The sequence below is a fragment of the Polyodon spathula genome, chromosome 17 (assembly GCF_017654505.1).
Source record: "Polyodon spathula isolate WHYD16114869_AA chromosome 17, ASM1765450v1, whole genome shotgun sequence".
Classification (NCBI taxonomy): domain Eukaryota; kingdom Metazoa; phylum Chordata; class Actinopteri; order Acipenseriformes; family Polyodontidae; genus Polyodon; species Polyodon spathula.
The window spans coordinates 972,705-1,000,669 of record NC_054550.1 but is presented as its reverse complement, the minus strand read 5'-3'; the positions used below and the strand labels follow the sequence as shown (position 1 = coordinate 1,000,669).

Below are 27,965 nucleotides of genomic sequence, written 5' to 3'. Positions count from 1 at the left end.
AAATTCCCCAATTATACTTCCTACGACTTGACTCGGTAAAAGATGACTATTCTATGAATGCACATGACTCACAGGAAGTTCAAATTATTATCCTCAAGCAGTCACCCACAAGCAAGGAAGCTATTTGAGATCAAGAATTAAGGTCAGCTGCAGCATCATTAAGCAGCTGCGAGATCAGCACAGTTATCTACATGCTTTGTGACTAAGTGGTTACCCCTCCACGATACACAGCGATCTCTGAAGGACACGAGGGAAAAGGGTCAGTGATGTGAGCCGCTATATATTCTCCTCTTCCTGTTCAAAACTATGGGGATACGGAATACAACATGTTCTTCAAAAAGCAGAACACCGTGTATACAAAAGCAGGACAAACACAATTTGAACTTTCTGTGCACAGTACAGGAATTAATTACCCTAGTCAAAAATGCAAAACACTGTAATTATAAGTTACAGTACATGATTCATTGAACTTTTGGAGGTGCATACAAATAAAATAGTACCCCCACACCTATCAAGTCAGTGTGCTATGCATGCTTTTCTGCTGGAAATACTGTAACATTAATTGTTTGTATCACAGGAAACGCTATCAAAATTACCGCTATGTCATATAAAATTCAAAATTAAACAAACCTGCCAAGAATCATACCACAAACCAGTACATTTGCTGTCAATATAAAACTACTGTACGGAGAAGGAATTCAAGCGAATCTCCCCCCATCCCGCCCCCAATTTCAATCCATTTACAAGTCTATCATCCAACCATTTGAAAGTCCTCTGACCCAACCACCACATAAACACACACATTCATTATCCAGTTCACTTAATCCCTTCTTTTTCCACAGACTGCTGGCATGAACCCTAAACAAAGCAACTTTTCTTTCAGATAAAAACACTTGAGGATAAACTGAGATAACAAAGTTTTCATTCTTCGAATCCTTCAAAAGTATCCAAAAACACAGTAACACACACGTTGCAGAAGTGTTGAATCTCTCTAACCAAGAAAGATGTTGAATATTTACCAGCTTCATGGTGACGTTGTTCTGTTCCCAACACCAAAGCATCATGCTCATCTTTCTCAGGAGCGACCAACAAAGCACCTGCCAACACAGGACCAACCGCTGGGCCGAAAGAGTTTATAAATCTACCGTCCAATTCATGACCCATATGATCCATTCAAAAGAAACATGTACATTCTTTTGATCTTCCACTAAGTTTTACTGCTCAGGGTGCTTGTGTTGGGTGAACTGCAATGCACTGAACTGAACAGAAATGCTTTGCCAAAGCTGAGCCCTCAGCCAAGTCAAACAAACTCTTGAGAGACGCTCTGAGGCAGTGGAGTCTGTAGGAGTGAAAGTCAGGACAAGGAAGTGCCCCCCTCCCCTCCCCCGCCAAGCTTAACGTACCACTCAGATTGGGTATCCCTACTTCAATGGACTGCATCATCATCTGGAGAAAAAGAACTGCACTTAACCCTTTCCCTCTCAGCTTTACCAATATCTCAGCACGGTCTGAAAAAATAATAATTTAAAACAGGCTTTTCAAAAACATGGTACACGATGTTGATGGAGATCATCTCTCTCCTGTTAGCTTCAATGCCGGTTATTTCAGCTACAGCATTGTATCTGCATGTCAGGACATCTTTTTAACCCAGAAACACATTTCAATGCAACAGGAAGTTCATATTAGCCCTCTGTTTATTTGCAGCCAGTTTGTTTTCTTTTTAAAAAAACGCAATATACAGTACCTGTCCACATACACTGGATATGAAGTGTAAATAAAAGGTTAGCATTGGGCGAGTAACTATTTATCAGTTACTCACTAATTATTTGCTATATATTACAGCAGGCCTGTTTTATTTGTTTTCGGCCGTTATGCTAGCTGTGGGTTCTAGCCTCTTGAGACTAGCAGCAAAGAAATGGACAAAAGCAAAATCTCACATTAAAAGAACAAACCATAAAACTCTGTCTTCCCCAGCCAGCGGATTGTTCTGGGCACCCCACAGATGGACGTTTAGAATCAGAAGGAGTCAAAGCCTGCTGGAGAACTTAATAGTAAGATGTATGGGTCTATGGGGGGTAAACCAAACAACAAAAGAATAACTGGATATACTCCTGGGGGGGTGAGGGGCATGCTTTGTATTGAGTGTTAAAGATCCAAACAACAGCAATGCATGCAGTATAGTTCAATTCTCCTAAAAACACAAGAGTCACAAAACTCCTTTAAAAAAAACAGATGCAAAAAAGTTGCAGTCACTGTGTGACCCTGCTGATAAGCAACTGTAATGATGGTTCACATACTGCAAATCAAGCTGCAGTAATGACTTTGGATTGCTGGACAAAGATGTAAAGATGGGTTTAGATTGCTCTTTGCTTACACAAAAAAAAAAAGAAAACAAAACCATGAGAAAGGCTATGCACTGGTTGACATCTTTACACAGGATAGGATGGGGTTTTTGGTTTATTTTTTATTTTATTTTTTTTAAAGTCCTGTAACCGATCAATTTCTTCTACGCGATACATAATATTTTATGAATTGGGGAAATGGATGACTATAGAGAAGGTGTTGGGATTCCCAGAGGAGCATTGTGAAGGAGATCAGATGGTTTCAATTTTTTTTTTCTCCATTCCATACAGTACATCCTGCTTGACAGATCATAAAACAAAAAAATCTAAGGTGGAAGACTTCTGTTGCTACAATTTCGAATGGAGAAAAAAAGAGTTTATCCAGTCCTTGACTTGAATAGTAAACACAGTGCAGTATGATAAAGAATACACATTGCCAGCTTTCTACATAATCTTTATGCAAATTAGTCTAAAGTATTATATTACACAAGGCTCCCAACCGTTTAGACCGTACCTGGCATCACATGCCTTGTTCAATTCAAATACCACTGCAAGGAGCTCTTTGAATAAAAGATATGTAAAAAAAAAAAAGCTTATAAACCAAGAAATCATAACTTCCCTGAAGCCTTCTTGACTTTGTTCAAAGAGACCACAATCTGCACACAGGAATGAAAAGCAGTACGGCTTCTCCCCTACAGGTCAATGAAGTGGGTTCTGGCACAGTAACAAAGGCAGACGGACAGTGCCGTACAACCCCAGCTGTGTGGAGATAACCACTCGCCATCTCTCAGCAGGCTCTGAACAAAGGATATAGCATTTTCACTAAAGATACGCACATACTACACTGTACCGTATGCAGGGTTCCCATTGGACTCCACGTACACTGGGACAGTTCAGGCTTTTCAACTCTGAGGGCAAAGCATTATGGTATGTTTCACTAGCCTCGGGTACCTTTCACAGCAGGACTACATTTACCAGAATGCCTTGGGGCTGAAAAGCCTGAAACGTGCCAGACTGTCCCAGTGTGCATGGTCCCATGTACATATCAAGACCTATCGCTGCTGAGAAAACAACATCAAGGCTAGATTTTCTTCTAAGTAGCGTTGGTGTTGCAATTGTCCACTAGGAGGCACAGCACACTAACAATGTGAAAAAGGCTGGAAGAGGAGTTTAGAACAATGAAGCTTGAAGGTCAGAACACAAACCAAGCTAATGAAACAGAGAGGCTCTCAGGAACCCACGTTGGAGCTTCACAAATCCAACACAGCAGAGTGCCAGAGTGTTAGCTTACAGTATCATTCTTTTATCTGATTGCCTTGAAGGTAAATGCCTCCTTTCTAGGTGTCCTGGGAGACAGCAGGAGCTACAGTGTGAAAATCACACGCATTCCCCTGCACACACAACATCAAGGTAATGGTTATTCATTAGTTTTCCCTTTCAGGACTGGTGACCAGTCCGTACAATCACAACTCAATCAACTGCAGTATAACAGTCCAGCCTAAAATACCGCTGCATGTTTCCCAGAATTATAAAAATTCTATTGAGCAAGTACTTACAGTATACACTGTGAAGTTGGGAAATGTCACAACAAAATGCATGATATTTCAAACAGTCCTTACATCTTAGATCTTTATAAATGGATTGCTAGATTTCCATTTGTTTTATTATGGCTAGTTTCATTTTTTGCACCATGTTATTAAAAGCAAGCCCAGCTGATATCAGTGGAAGAAACATAGTTTGAGCAGGTTCATTATTTTTCAATATACTGTAATACTGTGTTCATTATTATAATTTAGAATATACCTCATTGTATAATCATTTGTAGTTTCCCCTACAGAGTACTGTATTTCTAATACATTGCATGTGTATGAAAACCATGTTGCCATATACTGTTCCTCTACTGTTTTTGAGTACAGATTTTGAAACTTCCTGTTAAATCCTACAATTTTCTTTTGTCATCCTGATGCCAAACGTAGCAGGGTTTTGGGTTCACATTATTGAAAGCTAGGCAGTGTAACTGGTGGTTACTTGTTTCATATATTTGTAGGACGTCACGGCAGCCAAATAGATCGTATCTCTGCCTTGGCAGAGGGCATCAAAGTGAAAACGCAGATGGTCACCCCCACAACATTCATATTTGTTCACCCCCACAATCTTTGAAATATCTACTGCTATTAATTTGCTTTCAATGGTAAACCACTTCGTCCCGATTTAAAACACTGGAAACTGGAAAATGTACTCTCAGAAAAATGTTAAAATGATCCACTGTTTTTAGACCACTAAATGAAAGCTCTTTATACATGGCATTTGCAACTGTTATTACGGGTACAGCCTCGGCCATTAACGTTAAACATTGTTATTTTCCTACAATCTAATATGGTGCAATCCCAGGATGTTTTACCTTGCTGTTTACAGTACCCAAGGCATACTGTATTTTAATTGATATATTGAAATCTACTACACTTCAGCCCCTATAAGATTAGAACGCTTCGTCCAGTAATCCACATTAACTAATTTCAGTAAATGCTGTGACCACAAGATTAAAGCAAATGTGTATTTATCACTAGAAGAGTCAATTGGTTAACTAAAGGCAAAAACACAACGAGGCAGCACACTGCTTTCAGAAGGCAGAGTTGTGGTCACGGCAAGGTCAGTGCCAGCTGGTAGATCAGGACAGATTAAACGAACTGCAGGGAAACCAAATCAAAACATGACTTTACTGAAGAGAGCTCACGCAACAAGACAGTATTACATTAAATTACATGCAGTGGAATGCAGCTCTCCCTGTGCCGTGCACAAGTTTAGATTCTGCGCTGTGCCTTGCTTTCCCAAAGGGAAAAATAGTAATTACCAAAACTGATTGCATGTGAGTAGCAATCCATTCTGACTGAGAATTGCAGGCTAATGAACAGCATACATGATGGACAGGCAAGGGGGAAACAGATTGCTTGAAGTAAGATTATTTTATTTATTTCACATCTGGTCCAATTTTTAAGTCATCATTTTTAAATGTCAAAAGTACATTTTATTTGTAATAACTAATAATTATTAATTGGACAGGCAGGGATCAGGTAATAGCATGGCCACTTTCCAACCCCTTGGCTTGTTTCCATGTTAAAATGTGTGCAATATCAGCGAATTAAACAATTAAAAAACATTGTTTAAAATCAGTTCATTGAACTGCATCAAATATCTTAAACATACACTGACACATGTCAAAAGAATTACTGTAGGTTCAATTAAATGTCATTGTTCTATTTAAAAAACACAGTGCCTTCATATGCAGCAGCAGTTGCAAACAATAAAATCTGACTGCAAAGAAATATTCATATTGTTATTGAAACACATATTTCAAGTGTGCATTAAGTCATCTTACTAATTACTCGCTACACACAATGTAATGAAGTGTGCATTAAGTCATCTTACTAAATTACTCACTGCACACTAATGGCATTTCAAATGGTAAATTATGTTCTGGAACTGCCTCATGGAATGCCCCATTTCTTAATCTGCAGCTTGCATTTAACCACATATTAAGCACTGTGTAAGGCTCTGGCTAGTACTGTACGGTTTGCTAAGGTTTATGATGCTCAATTCCTATACAGGAAACCTTTGTGCACCAATGCACTGTACTACCACAAAACATATCATGAATAATGTAAAATGAACACTGTACAATAGTAATCCAGTACCATACTGACAAGTAAAAAAAGACTTTAAAAGAAAATACAGGGTAGTGTAATTAATCATTTTAAAAGCACACAGTAAAACACTGACATGGTACGGTATCTGCATCACTATTCTCAACACAAAACTGCAACCCATTTGGGAGTACTATATGCTATTGACACTTTTTTTTTTTTATATTTTGAGGATAACAAAATAAAACAGACATACAGTACCCTGCACTGATACAGTCACCCTGTATTGCTGAACAGAACAGTGTGCTTTGAAAAAGGCCGTTTTTTCTGCATCAGTTTTCTTGTAGTACACTACTGAACCTCCTTGGCAACTGGCACTCTGGGCACAATGCCCAGAACAGCAGCTTAAAAGTACACAGTAGTACTGTGGGCTATGGGAATATGAAATGCCAAGCTAAGGCTCACCCTGGGAGACAGCTGCAGAATAAAAGCAGAACAAGTGAAACCCGTTTGATGTGTTCATCTTTCAGAAACACAATGAACAGGTTCAAAAGAAATGTAACACTTCAGGGCAGTGCTGTGAAGTCTTAACTACACAGTCATATTTATATAGGACTGTACATGAGAGTGTAAAAACAGACATAAATAAAACAAAAAGAAACAAAAAGCCCCACTGCCACACAATCGTTGGGAAATAAATCAATGTACAGTTTGGCAAACAATTGCTTCATGTTAAGTATTTCCATAGCAACTGATTACAGGACTAGATCTCTACACATTTTAAAAGTGCCAAAAGATTAAACCCAGCCTTTTATTTTGTATCTTCATGGGTTAAAATAGTGGGAACCTCTGATCAGTACTACAGTAGTTTAAATAGATTTGAATTTTCTTTTCACGCAGGGGTGAGCAAAAACATGAATAATTCACAACACCAGTGCTGTCAACATCACTATCCAATGCATCATTATGTGCTTTCAATTTAATCACATTTCCAAGTACAGCAACAGTTTTGTACATGACACAACTACAAACCTATACTATGCTGTCTAAACTAAAATGTGTTTCCACTACTAGTACAACTTTATACTACTGGACTCAGATATCTAAAAACAAGTGCGGATGAGAAAAAAAAAAAAAAAAAATAGATCCAATAATAAAATCTAACCTAAAAAAATAAATGTACCTTTATCAGAAAATGACCTACACAAAAAGATATAAGAGGGAAAGGGTTAAACTCCTGCATTACAAATTACACACACTCACACAAGAGCATTGCATTAAATTAATTAAACTTCTAGCATGAATGCTGTACATTCATGCTAGAACGAAACAGAAATAGTAAAGCTGGCTCTAACCTGGGTGTCAAATCCATTCTCTAAACCAGTACTCTTTCTGTGTGGGGCCCTGTCCTCTTCTCCCTCGTGCCCATGAGGAGACTTGAGAGGGATCTGGCTGGAGTAGGTGGACTTGGACACCTCCAACTTGCTCCCAAGTTTCAGGTAGCAGGGCTGGGGGATGGTCCTAGCTGGGATATGCTGGATAGGAGCTGCGCTGTGCACAGGCTTAGGCAATGCAGACTTCATCTTTGAAGCCACCAGAATGGCCGGCATCTTCCTTTCCTGCTTTCGCAATCTCGTTTCAGGCAGGAGGAGAGGCAAGAGCAGTGAAAATGAAAAAGCAAAAAAAAAGTGCTACAAAAATAAACAAATATAAAACATCTATATATATAAAATGAATACAAAAAGAGCAGCGTTTACAGAGGAGCTCAAAACAGAACAAAGCGTTTCGAGGACAGAACAAAATCAGTCCTTGGTACCTTGACAGCCTGTCAAAGGTGTTAACAGGTTTTTGGTTTAATTTCAGACCTTGCGTTCCGGACTGGTGACTTCATTATCTTGTCACTGCCTGTAGCGAGTCCTTCACAAAAGAAAAGGCTGTAGAAACCTGCTGCTACCGTACAGGAGTCAGTGCGGGCTCTCCAGCTTAAGATGCCTTTTCCTTTAGCTTTAACTGAGCAGCTTAGGAAGTTAATGACTGATGCCCTTGGATATGAGCATCAAGTAGACAAACACCTTATTGGAACCATCCTCCTTTTATCTGCAGCAGCTACTGTAGCTTCTCACCACACAGGAACGGCGAAGCGCAGAAATCTGCCGTCTTCTCTCAGATCACAGATGATGATATAAACTCCTGGCTGGAAATAAACCTCTTCCTGCACATGTTCAAACCGAGAAGTGCAACACATTCCCTTTCAGCCACCATGGACAGGCAGAACACTAGAATGCTGTCTTCTTTTCATTTTTATACAACACAGATAAACCTTAACAGGCCCTGGCTGAGTAGCTGCTTTTTAATTGGCAGCCTCTCATTCCTAGACTGAAGGAGGCTACTGTGATTAGATGAAGTAGAAGCAGGGTGCTATCTGACAGTAGCACAGTGCTGGGATTTGATTGGTCAAACTCTGGAAAAAAAGAAAAAAAAAAAAAGCTCTGCTAGAGAGGAGTGGCTTCTGCAGGCAGATACAAAAATGTGCTTTCAATGTGCTGTAATACATTACTAGATTTATTTATTCTCTACTAATTATACAGAAGAATACACAGTTATTCAGATGCATCATATGAGGAGCATCATATTATACTTGTGTGGTTTATTGTCTAATATACAGCACATCAGGGAAATGCAGTCTATTAGATGAGAACTAGGCTCTTTTTCCTTATACTTTTTTTTTTTTTTTTTTTAATGCAAATGGAAAGCCTGTTTCAATAGGAAAACATCATTTTCGAAATCTGACATTCAAAAATGCTTTTCAGTGTCTGTGTGAGCAGAGCCCGAAGCTTATTAATGTAACAGGTTAGGAAGCACAGAGTAGTTTTTCCAGGCTGGCTGCACACAAACCACAATCAAATCTCCTTCCAGGCTCCATTACTTAAGATTACTGTAACTGGATTACTGTAGATGGTTAAGTCAGCAAAGCTTAAATTTGCAGTACTACAGTACCGCTCACAATGTGTCTCCATGGACTATACAGTATATGAACTGGGTTTTGGTTTGGGGTGAGAATTTGATGGTACTTCTTCATGACTAAGAAGTACTGGACAAGGACTAGATGCGGTACTGCAGGCGCATGCTCGGTGACTGCGGTAGATGCAGTACTGCAGGCGCGTGCTCGGTGACTGCGGTAGATGCAGTACTGCAGGCGCGTGCTCGGTGACTGCGGTAGATGCAGTACTGCAGGCGCGTGCTCGGTCACTGCAGTAGATGCAGTACTGCAGGCGCGTGCTCGGTGACTGCGGTAGATGCAGTACTGCAGGCGCGTGCTCGGTCACTGCGGTAGATGCAGTACTGCAGGCGCGTGCTCGGTGACTGCGGTAGATGCAGTACTGCAGGCGCGTGCTCGGTGACTGCGGTAGATGCAGTACTGCAGGCGCGTGCTCGGTGACTGCGGTAGATGCAGTACTGCAGGCGCGTGCTCGGTGACTGCGGTAGATGCAGTACTGCAGGCGCGTGCTCGGTGCAGTCTCATGGTGGAAGTGCTTCATTCTTTAACTTTTCTTATTTAGTTACAAACAATACTACTGATGTCAATGATGAAGGGAAGAAGAGTGCACTATGGTAGTTATTCCTTATGCAATAGAAGTGTTCTAAAACCCTATAAATGTATCGTTTTAGAGAGGTGTTCTAAAACCCTATAAATGTATTGTTTTATGTATTTATTTATTTTACAGCAGATGTAATGTTTCACAATCGAGTCACTTTCTGTTGAATATTTGAAAAAAATATTAGAGACACAGTAACAAGGCCGCAACTCTATAAAAAGTGACGGGAACTGTTAGTCCAAAAAAAATAAAGCATTCAGCTTCAGTGTAATCTCCACAACAGCATGCCACACTCTTCACAATACACCCTCACATTAGTCTGTGTCTATAGGTCTCAAACATGCCAACCCCTAAGTGTTCACACCAGTGAGACCCCTGCTGAAAAACCTTGGGATTGGGGGACAGATCAAGATTTTTTGCACGTGGCTGACAGCTAAGACACCGATCTTTAGGGCTGCGCACACCAGGAGCGAAGCAACAGACACAAATACAGCACGATTACATTAAAAAAAAAAAACACAACACAACTGTAGCTAGTCATGAAGAGAAAATACTGTCTGCTTTTGCTCCTTTTGTGAAGATGAAATAAAATCAATAATACAAAGAAATACATCTACACATTTCTTTATAAATACTGAGAATTTGTTTAATATAATATACTTGTACTGGTTTTAATAAAATCTTCTCAGTTAGTGTGTGAATGTGATTATTATTATTGGTCAACATTATTTTAGTGTCATTTTACAGAAATACTGTCCACTACATCTTCACAATTCACTCTTCACATTTATACAGACCCCTTTTTATACAGTAGCACAGCAAGGCCCGTGTGGGGGCATATATTCTAGATTTGCTGCTTCCCTGTTAAGGAGGTACAAATGCACAGTAACAATCGTAATCTCCTTTACAATAAATACAATTATAATAATAATAATAATAATAATAATAATGAATGTACTTTTTATGACTTCAGGGTTTAAATAGCCCGCAGTAGCACAGCATTGTTGGTTAGATTTAGGTTGCATCCGGGTTGTGGTTTCCACAGATAAAAGGTTGTAATTTAACAAGTCCCTGTACAGCCATACTGCAATTCCGCAGATTCCCTTAAACATCCGTCATTACAATTACATTTCAGTCTGCCAATTAAACGGGAAATACTTGAAAGCAAGTTTTTTTCCCCAGGATCTGGATTGCGTCACTGACTTTGACAGTAGCTAACATCATCACTGCTGACAAGCTAACCCCACCAAAAAATTCAAGTTTCCTTATATTAGTAGGAATTTGCATCTGTATTACGCGAGGGGCTCTTAATAGGAAAATCTCCAGTGACATCTTTCAAATCAAGACTTCTACTGTACTGGACTGTACAGTGTAGTATAATGTCTGAACATCAGAAACTGAGCATACAAATGAACAATCCTATGAAATCAAAACATTCCCAGCTGATTGTGAAAAACACAGAGCTGTAGACTTCTGTTATACTGCATTACTGTAAAAACTGCATCTTACAAAAAACAGCAGGGAAGAAACCGAGTTTCCCCTTCTGGAATCATCACGTATGCAGTAATTCCGCTACAGGCACACACTTGATGTAGAAGAAGAAAGTGTTCTCGTTTGTCCCGAGAGACGACTTGTTCTGTTTGGGTTTAAATCATGTGTACAATTTGCCTACCGGGCAAATATATAAATAAATAAATAATAAAAGAAACTACATATGGGGAAATGGGTTTCCATGACAACAGATTTGTTCATTTGTTTACCAGAATGGTGGTTCTATAAAAAATAAATCTCCTCCTCCAAAACCACAAATTGAACAGAACAGCTTAAAATAATGTACATCATGTATTGTGTGATTTCATCTTTGAAATAAACTGCTAAGAAATGAGCAGACTCTCACAGCTTTCAGTAAACAGTTATCAATGATATCCAAATCTTATCAGATTACAGCAGGCGACACTTAATTGAAGACGTTGAGTTCCTTTCAGTCCAATTTAGAACAACTGTACTGAAGGAGCAAATCCTGGAGGCAACACATGGACCTAGAAACTGGACTGCAGTCCAAAGGCTAAAATACTGGACAAACCTACAAAACATTTTAGGTATAGATGGCTGCTTCTTCTACATGTTAAAATGCCATTATGTATACAAGCTGCTATACTGTTATTAGATATTAAAACTGGTTACTTCAAAAGGATACATTTAACAGGGCTGAGAGAATTTTAAATGCATGCATTCTTTAGCCTTAGCCATGACCTTGTGGTTCTCAGCACTGGTCTCTCCAGTGATGCTGCAATGAGAATGCTACTCCCTTCTACTGTACTGTATAGGGTAGGACATGGCTTGAATTACATCTGAATCATTTTACCACAGGATGCTGTGCTTGTACTTCATAATGCATCGCTATGTTTAGATGCCCATTTCAATTATATTGTAGGATTGTATTGTAGAGATAATGAGCAGCTCTGCAATAAATGGATGAAAACTCCAACCGAGTGACAACGTTTTTTATTACGTCTGCGTGGACGAGTCGCTTGCTCCTTTTGCACAAAAAATTAAAATAATTTGGCATTTTATACCGTTGTTCAGACCAAGAACAGGACTTGATTATCAGACAGAATAAGCTTTTAAAAAATGTCAACTGTATTTCATAAGGATGCAATGTGCATGCAGTGTTTAAATAAATAAGGCCTCTAAACAAACTGCACCTAGTTCAATATAGGAACCTACTTCTAAAACAGTCACTGACATGAGTCTGGGTCTCTCTGCAGTGCAAGAATAGATTAAATCTGTTCCAGCTACACGCTGGGAGGAAAATATTCGCAGGTGAAATTCCATTGCACGGCTCCCCAAGGGGGGTTGCAAGAGCTGATTCAAATTGATCTGTAGCAGGTACTCAGCAAGGGCAGTGGTGCTATGAAAAATAGAAGCAAACAGGCACTGCAGATTAGATTACAATTAGAACCCCAGTATTTTATTACCTGCTGTGTACATACAGAATTAGAAAAAGCTAAAATCATGAAAAGCCCTATAAAAAAAACCCACAAAAACAGTGGCCTTAACTGTACACTGGAGAGCCTTAAAAAGCAATCAAACACTGCAACTTTCACGATGCTCAGAAACATTCAAGGAGGTGTCAAAACAGCATAAATACTTTAACAATGTCTGTTACTTTAAAATGTAGTATTAAAATGACATCGACAGAAATCAGACGTTTCTGTTAGACACTCCTAACCTCGCTGAAAGGAATTCTTACCCCCCTGTGTGTTTATTTGCAGTGGAGGTTTATTTTTGAAACAGAAGTCTCAAAAGTATTAGCCAACGGCAGAAAGCCATTCAAATGTAAGCAGAGTCAACTCCTTTCTCAAGTATTCATTGGAATAATTACAAGTTTGTTAAAAGGGCTGTACTCTTTCTTTTTTCTTTTGTTTTACTGCTCACTTGCTATACCAGCATGCTCTTGAAAATGACTTTGTCAATGAATCATACCCTGGTAAGAAAAAAAAACAACACACCGCTGTAAAACATGGTCAAAGGTGGTACGGAAGATATCATAGCAAAACTGACCAGCGGTAAACTCCTGTAGCAGACAGATAGCCTGACAGCCAGCTGAAACAGAAAGGGCTGGAATGAACGTCGGTCCTCATTTTCTCTCCTCTTTGGCAAGCATGTCACCCGGAACATTCTCCGAAAACCTTGTGCCATGTCTGTTCAACGACACATGAAATAATATTATTTTAAGGAAAATGACTCAACCAAAAGACTGACTCACAGCACGGCAACGCAACTCAGAAGGAAATAAACAACCCTAACTCATGCCACCCAAAGGGCAAATGTGTTTTGTTTTAAATAAAACTACATAAACTTTTACCTTCATTAAATCACTCTCAATAACATTTGTAATTAACAACAGTACAGCAGAGAATGTAGTTAATGTAACCGCACTGACAGTGACGGACATACGGTACAGAAGGCTGACTGTTGATTGTAAAGTGGGCACTCAATAAAGATAATGATGCGTGTGCTGCATTCTTCTTCTGTTCCCAGGACTACTGACTGTTACTCAGAAACTCATTTCTGTGTACAATCCTGTACTGCACTGTCCTCCAACTCCAGCCCAAGACAGTTCCACAAGACAGCCTACAGTTGCTGTTAAATGTTTTACCTGTATTGGGCTAAGGCAGCCCCAGGGCTTATAAACATTTTCCTGGATATCATATGGATATATACTTAAGACAACCTGTGTACACATTATATGTAATTACTCATTTCACAGGCATGTACTGTTATTTTCCCCCCAGAGAAAGACATTTGTTGTGATTATGAGAAAGTTTGTATAATTTACTGCAATATAAAAGAATATATTCTACAGCTCGGGTGAACTCACTGAACCTTTTGCAAACAGAATCAAAAACACCAAGATGACCTAGGACTACTCCCTGAAGCAAATCTGCAATAATAAATTCTCGAACAGTTCAACAAACCTGGATTTTATTTGACACTTGATTTAAATGGTCACCACTGTATGGGGCTCATTACAATATATCCGTTTCCATTAGAATACATACGTTAGAAATATACTGTATGGTTAAAATAAAAATCCAATAAGCATTAGAACAAATATAAATTGCTGGCTGTTCATAGTGTATGCTAAATGTGGACCCGATCTTTCAGACTGTGCAGCAGCGTACAGTATGGAAGCACACTCCGTGTTCACAAGGTGTTTTAGTTTTTTAGGTTTTGTTAATGCCACCGTCGAAGCATCATTGTGGAATCTCAAGGTCAGCTCAGCTTCCACGACTGTCCTCTCAGAGGTGCCAATTATGAGCTGCAAACAGATGGCACTCAAGTGGGGACAGGGCTGGTCTGCAAACACAACAGGAGAAGTAATTCACAGTCTATGAATAGTCATCGTGACACTGCACTTATTAAAGCATTCGGGGGAAGAGTGTCTACTTGACTTCTTTCTTACAGCTTATGATTTTATAATCAGGAGTTTAGAGAAAAGGTATCTCTCTGGATAAAGCCAAATTAAAATGAAGTAAAACACAGCTTGCTTGAATTATTCCAGACGCTCAATAGGCCTGTGGAGGGATTTTTTTTTTTTTTTTTTTTTTTTAATTTAAAATCCATCCCCAACCATCGCTAGACATTTTTACCCAACAAAACAAAGGACATGGGCGGGAATAATCAATGAACCAAAATACTGTATCACCAAGCATGCATATGTTTAAAAAGTGCACTTCAAGCAAGTTGAAATCATCCTTTTTTATATTCTGCTCAAAACATTTTGCTGTGAACTAAATCCTGTAAAATAGTTGCAGAATTGTATAAAATTGTAGGAATGCACACTGTAAGCATTAATAGAAAACCCATTATTATATATTGATGCAATATCTTGTTTCTTAATGTTCTGTTTCCAGGTATTTTACACTAAACCGCACATAGAAGTACTTTATTCCTCTAGATTACAGTAGGACAGTTTCCAACTGTATAATATTCACTGGAGCTTATTTTTATTTTATAATGCCTTGCAAGGTTAAAAGGTTTTGTGCATTTTATCTCTTAAGCTTTCAATTTTCTTTTTGTTCAGGTAATACATTTTGCCATCAGCACAGAAAACACAGACAAGCACATTTCCCATTTCCAGTGATCACTGCTCTAATCCTGGCAGGGACTTGTTTGTGATGAAATTAAGCACACAGAATTGCCACCCGAGGAAAAAATCACAAAGTCCACAGTAAGCATTCTGCTCTCTTCTGCTTTAAATGCACAGGGTTCCAACGAAAAGGGATCAAACTAATGGTGACAGTTAACTGAGCTCAAGCCCTACTCAGATGCAAGAGCTTTCACGATGAATTCAATCTGCAAAATGTTGGAGCTCATATCCTAAAGACATGGCTGTTCATGACCCCATCATCTTTTCAAGGGAAGCTTCAGATATTGACCTAGAATGTCTCCAAGTTATAAAGTTGCAATTTAATTTGTGGCTTAAAACCATTTTTGCCCAAGCCGTTGCTCTTTGCTAGCCAGACAAATATACTTATAAAAGTGCAACCCTAAGGCCAGCTGTCCAGGCTACATGCAACTTTGCTGCTCTGAAAAAACAGCAAAGCTACTAATGACACAGTACCCTTCAGGTTTCTCCAGCAGAAGAAATCTAGGAATTCGTCTCAGCAGACTGGAAGAGGAAACGCTAATGACCCCGCGTGCATGCAGACCTGCCGAGATACCGTTATCACAAGCCCAACTTCCTCCACAGAAGAGGCCTTGGCTGTCCTCTCGAGTAGAAAGAACCTGTTGGCACGAGCCTGTGGAAATTGTCCTTCTGCTTTTGCACGAGCCTCCAGCTACCGACAACAGCATCTACTGTACTTCTGATATGTTAAGTGCAAATTAACATTGCATTTTTAGGCACGCACACTGTGTTGAAAGATGAGGAAACACGCATGAATTAATAAAATGTCACGCCCGAGATGCCCCAGTAAAACCAGAAAACAAAAGGCAATCACCTTTAGTCAATCACAATGAATATTAATAGCTGGCATCATTTCGGACACAGGCAAGTACACCCACAGTGTCTAACACTGCAGTCTATTAAGGTTTTTTGTTTTTTTTTTTTTTTTAATTTAGCGATTTCATTTTCAGTGTCAGTGAACAATACAAATAACAAAAAGCCCAAACCAGATCCTGTCAGACCGACAACACAGACTGGCTGATCCTCAGTGCTTGTATACATAGTGAGCTGGAGGCTAAACTACAGGGCAAGTCAGCATGGGCCCTTTAGAAGAGGTCCTTTAGAATAACTGCATTGTCTGGGCACATGTGAATGACCACTATTAACCTTTATAAGATCGATGAGGGTTACACACGAAAACAGTGCAGTGCAGACTGTATGAGGGCTGGAGCCAAGTCTGGGTAGTTCTTCCTCCATAAACAAAAAAAAAAAAAATATACAAATCGTTAACCATTAACAAATCAGAGTGCCTTCGGAGGTAAGATGCACTGTGCAACTTGTCCAAACGGATAACCCATTGTTTCTGGGAGAATAAAAAAACTTTTTTGTAATACATGGACTGGCTTAAATAAATAAATAAATAAATCATATTAGAAACTATAACTCTCGTTGGTAAAGTTCCGTACTATCCTAACAGTCTGTTGTACCAGTTGTAGCAGCATGCCTTCTGTATTACTGTATGTTGAGATGCAGCCTGTGCGAGTCTTCTCAGCTAGGTCAGTACTATTGAGAATCTGTTCTTAGATTCTGATAAATGGATAAAAATAGCATTAAGGATATTAGATAGATAGGTTTGATTGACAATTTAGTTTGAAATATCCTGTTACCTGGACAATTTTCTGAAGCAAGTCCCCCCCCCCCATTCAAATACAATGGTACAATGCAAATCCTTTAAATTTTTCTGAAAATAGTTTTTTATATTATTCTATTATTATTTTTAAAAGGGATTGCCAGTAGTCATAGCATGGAGCAGGGAAGTTTCAAAAATCTGGCTCCAATTTCTCTCAACTCACTTTGTGAGAGCAGTGTAACGAGAGGCCAGTGTCTGGAAAGAAACCAGAAGCAGATAGATGCTTTACCAGTTTATCTACCGTATAACCATTAGAATCTATTAAAAACTTGCAACAAAAAAAACAAAAAAAAACAGATACTATAAAAATATCTATGTTCAGGTGACTGTTACAATACAGGTCAAAACAGAGGACCCACAGACCCAAGATTCATGACCCACTCGGACAATCGTGGCTGTGCCAGCCCAAATATACTTTCCTTCCATTAGTATTGTGTAGGCAAGCAGTAAATAGTCCAATTTCAGAATTGAAAGCTACTGCACCTGTATGCAACACAGCTGACTAAATGCAGGATCATACAAAAATATTAAAACAGACTTTGTAACAGCCCAGCCCCTCGGCGACCCCTGCACAGAATAAATGCTGCTCATTTACTTACTTTGTTAGGTGTGTTAAAACATGGCAAAATCTGAGGGAAGCAGCATGCAGAGAACGACTTGCATATTATTAAAAAGCATGCGTTATATTTGCTGCTGGGGGTACAGCAAATTAGCAGAGGCACAGCACAGGGGGAAGAACTCTGATATACAGCAGCTAGATCTTCATGCAAGGAAGACAACTTAAGGAAAAAGACAAGATGAAAGAATGTACTTCAGGAACCAGCTTATTGAAAATAAACCACAAATATTCCTGCGTAATGGGTACCTAGCAATACACAAAGAAAAGCATTGGCATAGCGATGCACAACACCGGTGTATACAGCTTCGTGCAAGGCGACAATAAAAAGGCAACAATCGGGCTGTTAAAATGCATTGCGTAATGAAACATTCATGTGTGCAAGTGCTTGTTAAAGCATGCTGCACTTAATTAGTAAAGCAATCCAAAAGAAACAAACAAACAAACAAACACACTGCTCAAAGCAACTTTAAATAAAAACTCATTGAAAAAAGGAAAGCTTTTTAAGCTTCAGGGCTTTTTCAGTTCCATCCTTCCCCATGTACTGCAGTAATTGGTTAAGCGTCACACTGCCATTTACTCATTCTCTGAAAACGTAATGTTGGAACAATATCAAGCCATTAGAATATGGGTTAATCTTGTAAAATTACAGCCATAATTTGAATTCTGACACCTCTGCAGTGCCTTTTCCTTCTGGTGTCCTGCCCCAAGTGCTGTTGGACTGAGACTAAATTACCTTATTAAAAAGGGGATGTGTTTGCAGTGGTACTGTAACATTTATTACTGCTTGAAAAGAAATCAGTTTAAAAACGGAACAGTGGATCAGTTCAGGCTATTAACATTCATAAAATGAGTCTATGAAAAAGCTGTTGAACAGGTGCTGGCAATGGCAGACCCAGGTGGGGAGAGGGATTTTGAATCTATTCTAAAAAGTACAGGGCAAAAAAAAAAAAAAAAAAAAAAAGGTGACACCAAAATGAACAAGTAACCAGGACAAAGCTATGCCATGCTAAACCTTCTCTGTGAAAGATTCATAAGACAGCATTCACACTGGAACACACATTTTTATCTAACATATTGTTGCATTGCAGCGTTGCACAACTGGCAATATTTATCAATACGAGCAGCGCTATACAGTACCAGTTGTGTGACCCATAGTGTGAACTGGCCTTTGAAACTATAACACACACAAAGCTGGTTCTTTTGACAGAGTCCTTTTTTTTTTTTTTTTTTTTTTTTTTTTTTTAGAACAAATACAGTAGAAATGAGAGATGTAAAGCAAATCTGACCATAAAAAGCAAAATCACCTTCACTCTTTGTGCTAACGACTGTACAGCTTTGCAATGCCAAGTTCTGGAATCTTTCCTTTGACAGCATACTGTTCTCATAGTTCTGCACTTGCTCTGGATAGAACAAAGACAGCAAGTGGCTTATCTGTTGTGGGACTGATGATGCAACAAGAAAATTGTCAAGACTAATTCAAATGCACATGACTGCAGTATGCAGGATAAACATTCTACAGAGCCAGCTAAAAGCAAGGGTCAAGCCAGGTTTGTCCCTATGGAATTGACATGTTTCAGTGCTTTGTTTTTCCTGGATAATGTTCACTGTAAGGTGCAACAGCCACAGGTAAGATTTATTTTTGTATATTTCCCCTGTCTAAAGAAGTACAGGTTAGACACCAGAATAATGGTGTTTTTTTTAAGCTTCATGTGGGTATTTGCTTCCACTGATCTTGCGTATTGTACATATTCAAATGCAAGGAAGATACAGAAGTCATGACAGAAAAATAATCTCCTTGCTGTCATACTGCTTCACATAATACTGTGTGTGGATAGTCGACGCAATAAAACCGTTGATGCTTGCAGCGTTATCTGTATCGTCATTTTTTTTTTCAGACAATCCTCTGTGCAAACACTCCGTATCCACTCAGCACTGACAGCTCGTTTTTGTCTTCTCTGCATTAATTCCCTTAAAAGGGCAGTACGTGCCAAGAATGAGGCTTGGCTGACTGGCAAAAAAAAAAAAACTGACAGCTAAAGACTGAGAAGCTTAAAAGGCACTTAGATTACCCAATAGGTTTTAGAAGCATGCAGATTAACGAACAGTGTGACAATGACATTTGTAACATAAAATTAAAATTTGCACTAAAGAAAAAGCAGCACAATTCTGGATCATCGTATGTACCTGTATTTACATAAAACCAGTGCTAATCACGAATAGGAGTACAGGTCATTTCTGCACAGGGGTTCATCCCAGTTATGAGATTAAGCGCTCAGAGTGCCCAGTCCACAGCCATTCCCTTGAACAGCTTAGTTGCAGGCTGGCAGTCCTGCTGCCTACACGCAATCCTGCTTTTACTATGCAGACCCAGCTTGCATGAAGCTAGGACAGAAAGGCAAGCATAAAGCAATGACAAGTGCACTGTACTAATGATCAGGTATACAATGCATCGTGGGCTGCTTTGTCTAAACCACACTAAGTTAATACAAAAATGCATTCTCCCGAAAACGGAAGAGGAAAATGGATGGACCAATTGTGTTGTGGTTCAAGGGACAAAGCTAACTGTAAAAACACTGGAAAAGGGATTTGTAACCATCACCATCCAAATGCATTTTAAGGCCATTAAAACATTCTCTATTATATACATATAAAAAAAAAAAAGAAGACTTGATTTCATTGCATCTTTAAATCAAAATGAGTCTGGGAGACAGAGCCTGTTAAACAATAGATGCCCTTGCTAAGCAGCATTAAAGCCCTGCAGTGTCCTTTGAAAGCTAACACCATGTCACATCAAATCAGGACTGTACCCATTCTGCTACATGCCTTCCTCTCTTCAAGACATGAGCAATAATCTGACCCTGCAGCTGGAGGAAATGAGACTTGAAGCGTGCTTCAGCAGCAAGGAAAATCAAACTGAGAGGAAGCTGACAAACTAAACCATCAATTAATGTGTCTCTTTCAGATCATGCAAAAATAATGTCATCTAAACAAACGCTTTGGAACTAAGCAGATGTACGCATGGCCAGATTTGCAAAACATTCTGAAATATAGCAAATTGTTTTTTAATATGCAAACTACTGTAATAATAATCATAATAAATGAAGACAGTAATGTCCACGTGATGGATGATGATGATGATGATGACGATAACAAAACATTAGCTTAATATTCCCTGCCAATGATTTATAGATTAGCTTGAGGTTACCCCATCAGCAGAAAAGGTTACTTGTGCACAAATTCAGTCTTGTGATTGTCAGATTATTTTGACAATCCTCAGAGCAGTGCTAAACAGAGCATACAAACTCCTTCAGATCTCCTTCAAGCATTACAGATTGTATGTGCATGCTACTGCAGCATGGCACAGTGGTAGATAGCTAGATTTACCACGAGGTATCCTCTCCTGTTATAAAACAAGTTCACTATCCGTTACATTCTGGAAAAAATGTGCATGCATGCATATCTTCACACTGAATTCTTTATTGAGCTCTAACTCTTGTCCTATTATAGATAAGGCTTCTATCCTTTAATGAGAAAATAAAAAGGACAGCATTCATTCTTTCCCCCCATGGAGTTCAGCACAAGTAACTGGTTTTTCCAGTTAGTTAAATGCATTACTCCAGAAACAAACTGTGCATTAAAAAGGGAAGTAGCAAAAATAAGACAAAAACGGCAATTCAATTAATTCACACAATTAAGTTAAAAATAAGGAATCCATATTTCACCACCCCCAGGCCCAGTTAGTACAACAAGAAACAAAAAATGAACAAGTGTACGATTCTGAGCCGCAGGTGGGATTTCTGTACTGCCCTTAGCTTCCTTGAAATAGACAGTACATGTGCTTTCATTTACAGCATCTCCTGGGAGCAGCTGGTACAGGAGGAGAAGTCAGCTTCGGTAACTAAGGACTGCTTATGGCCGTGTCTGGACTAGTGCCAAATGCAGTCCTCCACGGACAGATAATGAGTTTTATTCCCTTGGTAGCTACAGCAATCACCAACCCTAACCCTAACCATAATGCTGTCTCTCCCCGCTGAACCTGTCATTGGAGAACTTCAGTCCCCCGGAACTCAAGCATTCTAAAAATGAATACCTACATAAATCATCATCACAATAAATAAACACACAAGAACAAAACTGATGAAAAACAAAAGGTTTATAAATAACAACAACAACAACGAGAATCCATGCTGTTGATTGAAGACTGTTTTGATTGACCTTTGACCAGGTGGAACTTGACTTGTCTATTGTAGCAGGCCAAATTGCTGTCACATTAAAAATTATTTTGTTGACCACTTTGTTGGAATTGAAATAATTATGCATTTGCTGAATTTTCTATCTATACTGGAATACTGAAAATGTAAAACTTAAAATATTCTAGTGTTGGCTAAATATTAAAAAAAAAAACCATACAAAATCAAGTTTCAATAAATATGACATACAGCGCTATTGCCTGGTCATTAGGCAAGTATTGCACAATCTGGGAATAAGCAAGTCAAACAGCTGGCTGTGTTGTATTTAATAGGAAAGCGATCAAATGTGTAACTGATTTAGTGATACATGTGATTATGTGCTTTTTACTTGATTGATTTTCCTTTATATTTTGTTCAACATTAAAAATGAAATTAAAATCAATAGGACTGCTTTCCTCAGCACAAATGCGAACGTTATTATTCAACAAATCTAATGAACAGCATATACAGGCTACTCACTGTGATCAGCAAAATAAAACCTTTACATTAAGTGACTCAACAAGAATCAAAACATAATACAATATATGAGAGAGAGAGAGAGAGAGAGAGAGAGAGAGAGAGAGAGAGAGAGAGAGAGAGAGAGAGCGCGAGAGAGAGAGAGAGGGAGAGAGAGCGAGAACGAGAGCAAGAGAGAGCGTGAGAGCGAGAGAGAGAGAGAGCGAGAGAGAGAGAGAGCGAGAGAGAGTTATTTACTGCAGTTACTTCAGACATGTCATTTGAAATGGCTTTTTAAAAAAGACATGTTTTAATGTAGTTTATTTATATAGAGTATTAAGAATATAAGAACTGATGTGCAGAGTCTCTCCCCAGTGCAGTACATTGATTGACACGCTGTACTGTTGGTCTGGTGAGTGAAAATCAGATTAATTTATTTCTTAGAGAAAACATACTGTAACAAGAGGTTTTGTAAACATGGATCCAAAAAAACACATTAAATAAATCATTTAAAAATATTTAGGACAGGTTATTACTGCTTGCCATTTAATTCAGATATTAAACTGCTTTTATGCTTACCTTTTTTCAGTAAAATATTTACCAACCCCCATTCTTTTCAATACAAATGTTATTAACTAAGCCACAGGATACAATTTAAAAGCAAAAGCAAAAATCACTTCTAATTCATTCCTATGCAGGCAGCAGCCTAACACTGGCTATACCGGCCTGCTAACACCTTTAAATCTCAACTTCAGTGGAAACTCTGCTATATTCCAGCATGCTAACAATCACTTTATCACTGATTAAAGTCACTGGGTTTATTATCTCACTTCTTGCCCTTGCAGATGCAACACATCAAGTGATTCTGTTTTAAACTCCAGCAAGTGCAGATTTTTAAAAAGCAGGGAGCTGATTTGAAATCTGTCAATTACTGAGACTGTACAGTTCTGCATGACTTTCCTTCATCTCTACACTCCATTGTTCATTCATTAACATGCACACTACATTACATTTGTTAATGCGCAAGTGTGTTTTGTTTATTAAAGGCGGTGGAATACGGCAGTACACATGGACTTACATCTTCTAAAACAGACCAGAATGCATCAAGTCTTCCCCCACTAAACCCTGAAACACTACGGCAGACGCACAGAGCTGCATGTCCTCAGTTAATAAACAGATCGATAAGGTTTTTAAGCAGGTTAGGGCCTGAAGAAAGCTCAGTATTCTAACTAAATGAATTCAAATCATTTAACTGACAAAAAAAAAAATGCAAAATTTGCCAACTTTCATTTCTCATAATCCCTATTGAGAGGCTGCAAATAAAAGCAATAAATGACACACAGTAGTGCACTACAGTACAGACAACATCAAAGTGTTTACAACGGCTTTTACACAGCCAACAACATGCCCTCTGAGAAATCTGCTGTCTTTCACAGGGTGTTAATTCACAACTTCTCTGCTGAAGCTTTCACGCTGTGTTAAAGTGCGTTCCCTATCAGCTGTAAATTGCTTATTTTAAGTGCAGTTCTACGTTTTAAGTTGGTGTCAGTAAAACTAGTGTTACAGTTGTGGTTCTCGCATGACAAGTGCACTACCTGTAATGTGTAATAATCATTTAAATTATTAGAGACAACACTGCATTATCAATATACGGATAAAATCCAAAGTGGAAATCAATAGTTATTTTAAAAGAGAAAAAGAGCCATAGGGCCCACATTGCAAAATGACTACATTTATCCATTACTGCCAACGTTTACTTTTCCATTTTATAGATGATGACATATTTCCCTTTCTAAAAATAGTCTTGCTTTTGGGTAGGGACTGTAAAAAAAAAAAAAAAAAAAAAAAAAAAAAAAAACACACACAACAGTAGGGCCTGAATATTGGGCTGTGCCACACACAGCAGCTCCTGGCAGCTTGAGTGAAAACAGACAGGTTTCGTCCAGCGTTGAAGGTTTCAGCGATCTGGGCCACTGTAGCAGGTTCAAATACATTGCACATGACTGCAAGTACAATACAATGGGCTGCAGTAAATATGTTGGTTTCACACAATAGGATTGTGGTTTCACACCTGAATTTCTCGTTACAGTTAAACAAAGCAAGCTATCATTGCTTATCAGCACTATCAAGCTGTGCTAATAAAGATTAGCACTAGCACAGCAGTTGTAAAATGAGCACAGACATTCCATTCAAATATTCCACGTGTACAATGGTGGACTCTGGTTTTATTGAAATTTGCGCCACAAAAAATGCAAGCGAGAAAAAAAAGCATTGCATTTAAACCTACAGTAAATGTACATACAGCAGCTCTTCAGTACAGAATGATAAAAGGAATACAGTGGTCTGAAGATAAATCCACTTATTCACAAGTGCAAATCCAGCAGCGATTGGGCTTGGCAGTGTGACGTGCCTACATTAACTTGGAAAAGTGCTAAAATAGGCTTGGGAATTTACAAAAAATGGCCACATTTACCTACTTTTTAGTATGATGCAACTAAACCCTGTCTGTTTAGTTAAATGTTCATTTCCATCCAAAACATCAGAGTAAAAATAAGTATTCTAGAGGAAGGGTGTGCCTAACAGCAACATAAAAGGAAAAATAAAATTACGCTCTCCTAGAGTTTTACAATGCCTTCATGCTCTTAGTGTTTGATACTGTATTTAATGATTAAGTTAACCTAAGACATCTAAAAAAAGAAGTGTAGATCTCTAAATATCAAAACATTTTGCTTTATGCATGATCATTCCAATGCTACTCCAACAGTGTACTTTATTTATAGCAAAAATAAACCACAAAGTGCTGATTATGCAGACATAACCTTACACGTAGGGTTCAGTTTATCTGAGGCCACTGTGACAGACGCCTCACACCCCAATCGTGCATTTCAATGATCATAATGCTTTTCTATTAGCTCAGCAGATTGTATTGAATGACTTATCATGGATTTACTGTAGTATCTTTAAAAGACAAAACCAAGGCAAAAAAATAAATAAATACTACAAAAGGTGTACAAATGAGGGGGTTCCACGTTGCCGCTAGCAACCTAAAAATTTTTAAAAAATGATGTGTTTCTATGTCTGTCTTTAATAATGTAAAAGAAGTACAGTAATCTGTCGCATATCCACCCTAAACGTTTATCCGCCATGATCAATTTCTTCAGATTAGTTCTTATATTGTAGATCCTACCAAAGTTTTCACACGCTGTGTTGCATTTCATCCATGCTCTGCCACTGCTGGTAGTGTCACATGAGCTGTTCAGTGTGTTGATATCTAAAATAAATTTCATCCTGTTCGCCTGTGGGGCATATCAACTTCAACCTCCATCTCCTCCGTCACTCAGCAGCGAATGGACGCACCCACACGGCAGACAGCTACCCTGCTCACAAGCATTAATACCCTGTATCTTTCTAAACAAGGGATTTAGGGGAGCTCTCTAATAAATCTCAAAACAATAATTGTGTGAATACAGTAATTGTTCCAGCTGTGTATAATGGGATTTAAAACAGGATTCATTCATCCGCCTTTTTACATATCCACCCTTACTCTGGTCACACCACAGGTCAGATACACAGTGGATTACTGTACTGTATTAAACTATACCATTACTGTACAGCCACAGATCAGTAAGGTGCACAATTATATACTTAACCTTCATGAAACAGAAACAAGTATTAATAGAACATCCATCCCAGCTACTGCACAGCAGCATGCACTGTAGAACACCACAGACACATCACCCAGGAACTCGGATAGATAGCATTTGTAGCTTTTCAAAATGGGTCATGCTGGCATCCAGAAAAGCATTCCAAGAACCTGTTTCATATACAGTACAACTGGAAAACAGAAGTCTGTTTATTCAGCATTCTCCAGAAAGGACTGTGGTCTCTTTTGAGCCATGTTTGGAAATGTTACTACAGGCATTAAAACCCTTGTACAGGAATATCTAATGATTCAGAAATATTGGCTCTGTGGGTCCTCTCCTTAGCAGCCGGTTCATTCTTACTTTTCTGCAGTACATACATGGCAAAGAAAATTTAAAACACAGCCTGGGTGACTGAGCAAGCTTAGGTCAGAGCTGTATCTGGTAGTGCACGTGATGCCTTTTCTACAGGAGGTCAAATCGGACAAATTCAAAGTATATTTGTTGGCAATGTACAGTAGAAGGTGAAGATGGAGAGGTTTTTTTGCAAACTTGTGTCCAGTAATTCAAATGTGTTACCTAAAGGATGCAGTTTTATAGGGCTGTCATGCTGTAAGCTTTAGATGTAGACATTAAAACCAATATATTCCACAGGCTCATACGTAGCACAGTATAGGATTCATGTACAGTAAATGCCCTAAGAGTATATGAAGTGATGTTGCATAAACAGCCTGTCAGAATTAGGCTACAGTCAGCCATCATGCTGTCACACCAGCTGTCAGACCTTCCAGCTAAAAAGTATTAATAACATTTCTTTTGTCAGGACTCCCTTTGGTATTCCAAAGTAACAAACTTGGAGTTTAAAAATATGCTTCAAGTAGATCTGTGGCTTAGAACTGCACATTATAAAAGCAGTGTATTAGCTGCAGCATCAGGACTGTATTTCGCCTGCTTCAAAGCAACACACAGTGAGACAATATTCTTACAATACAGCATACATTCAGGGCGGGATGCACAAATATTTCATCATTATCCTCGTCATGCTGTACACTGTACAGTAACTGCAATTTTCCTCAATTTGAAATGCATCATTACTCTATAGCCAGGAGGTTGGGATTCAGAACATCCAGAAATTGGATTTGAGGCAGGGGGGGAGGAAGGAATCTGGAGTAAATTTAAATTCTGACATTTTGAAATTGTTAGCTGTACTGCCCAGTAGCTCATTTCTGAGAGCAGATGGGTGACACCAGTAACATAAGCCCTTACTACTGTAACTGGTCCTGGGATTCTGCTGAGCCAAACACTGCACAGGAACACAACACAGGAGCATGCAGAGCACAACATGGCTCTGAGGATTCTCTAATCCCAGACTGCCAAGGTTTAGCAATAGAAACAGATACAAAGTATCCAACAGCTCTCCAAAAGACAAGGCTGCCAAGATATTGCAAGTTTTAGTTGGCGCTAGGATAGTGTTGCCATCACTTCCTTCTTCACAGTTTCCTAGGTGGATGGTTCTTAGCGTGACTGGCATGGTAGCGTGCTGTAAAATTAGGCAAAGAACAGCATTGTTTGAGGGAAAAAAAAACACATTCCTAAGCCAAGCTGTCAAAAATCATGTTGAAAGTCAATGGTGTTTGACAGCTGACAGCAAAACATGCAGAACCTTCACCATAGAGATGACCCTGAGAACTCTCCTAGTATATCACTAGCTCTGGATGAGAAGCTAGGGCAGCTACAGTCAGAGAAAGCTTTATGCTAATGCGCCTGCAGTTCTGTTTTCAAGATGCACCTACATTATTTTTTTTTTTTTTTTAAAGACAATCTCATTTAAAATGCCACACTGTTTGCATCGTAAAAACTCTATACAGTAACAAAGAAAATAAAACCAGCAATTAAGTTAAATAGCACTGCTATTTCAAGGTTTGCTTTTTTTGGCTTATCCCCTTGTTTATTATTTTCCAAAACTGGGTATCCTCTCTTTTGAAAAAGAAAAACAAGAAAACACACACTTGGGCAAGTTTTCAGTGCGCATACTGTCCTGTAGAATCTCAGCATTCGAAATCATGTTTCAATCTCC

The 27,965-nt window shown here is 38.8% G+C and overlaps 1 protein-coding gene across 10 annotated transcripts in view; it reads right to left on the bottom strand.

Moving 5' to 3' along the window:
* The window catches only part of nav2a (neuron navigator 2a), a 155,789-nt gene that overhangs the window by 91,490 nt on the left and 36,334 nt on the right, over positions 1–27,965 (bottom strand). For 8 of the 10 annotated variants that reach the window (XM_041275155.1, XM_041275158.1, XM_041275157.1 and 5 more), the window contains exon 1: positions 7,339–8,339. The exons of the other annotated variants lie outside the window; for them this stretch is intronic. In XM_041275155.1, coding sequence (XP_041131089.1) covers positions 7,339–7,593 — 255 coding nt within the window. In that variant the 5' untranslated portion in view covers positions 7,594–8,339. Of the gene's footprint in view, positions 1–7,338; positions 8,340–27,965 lie in introns of those variants that run through there. 10 annotated transcript variants of the gene reach the window in all.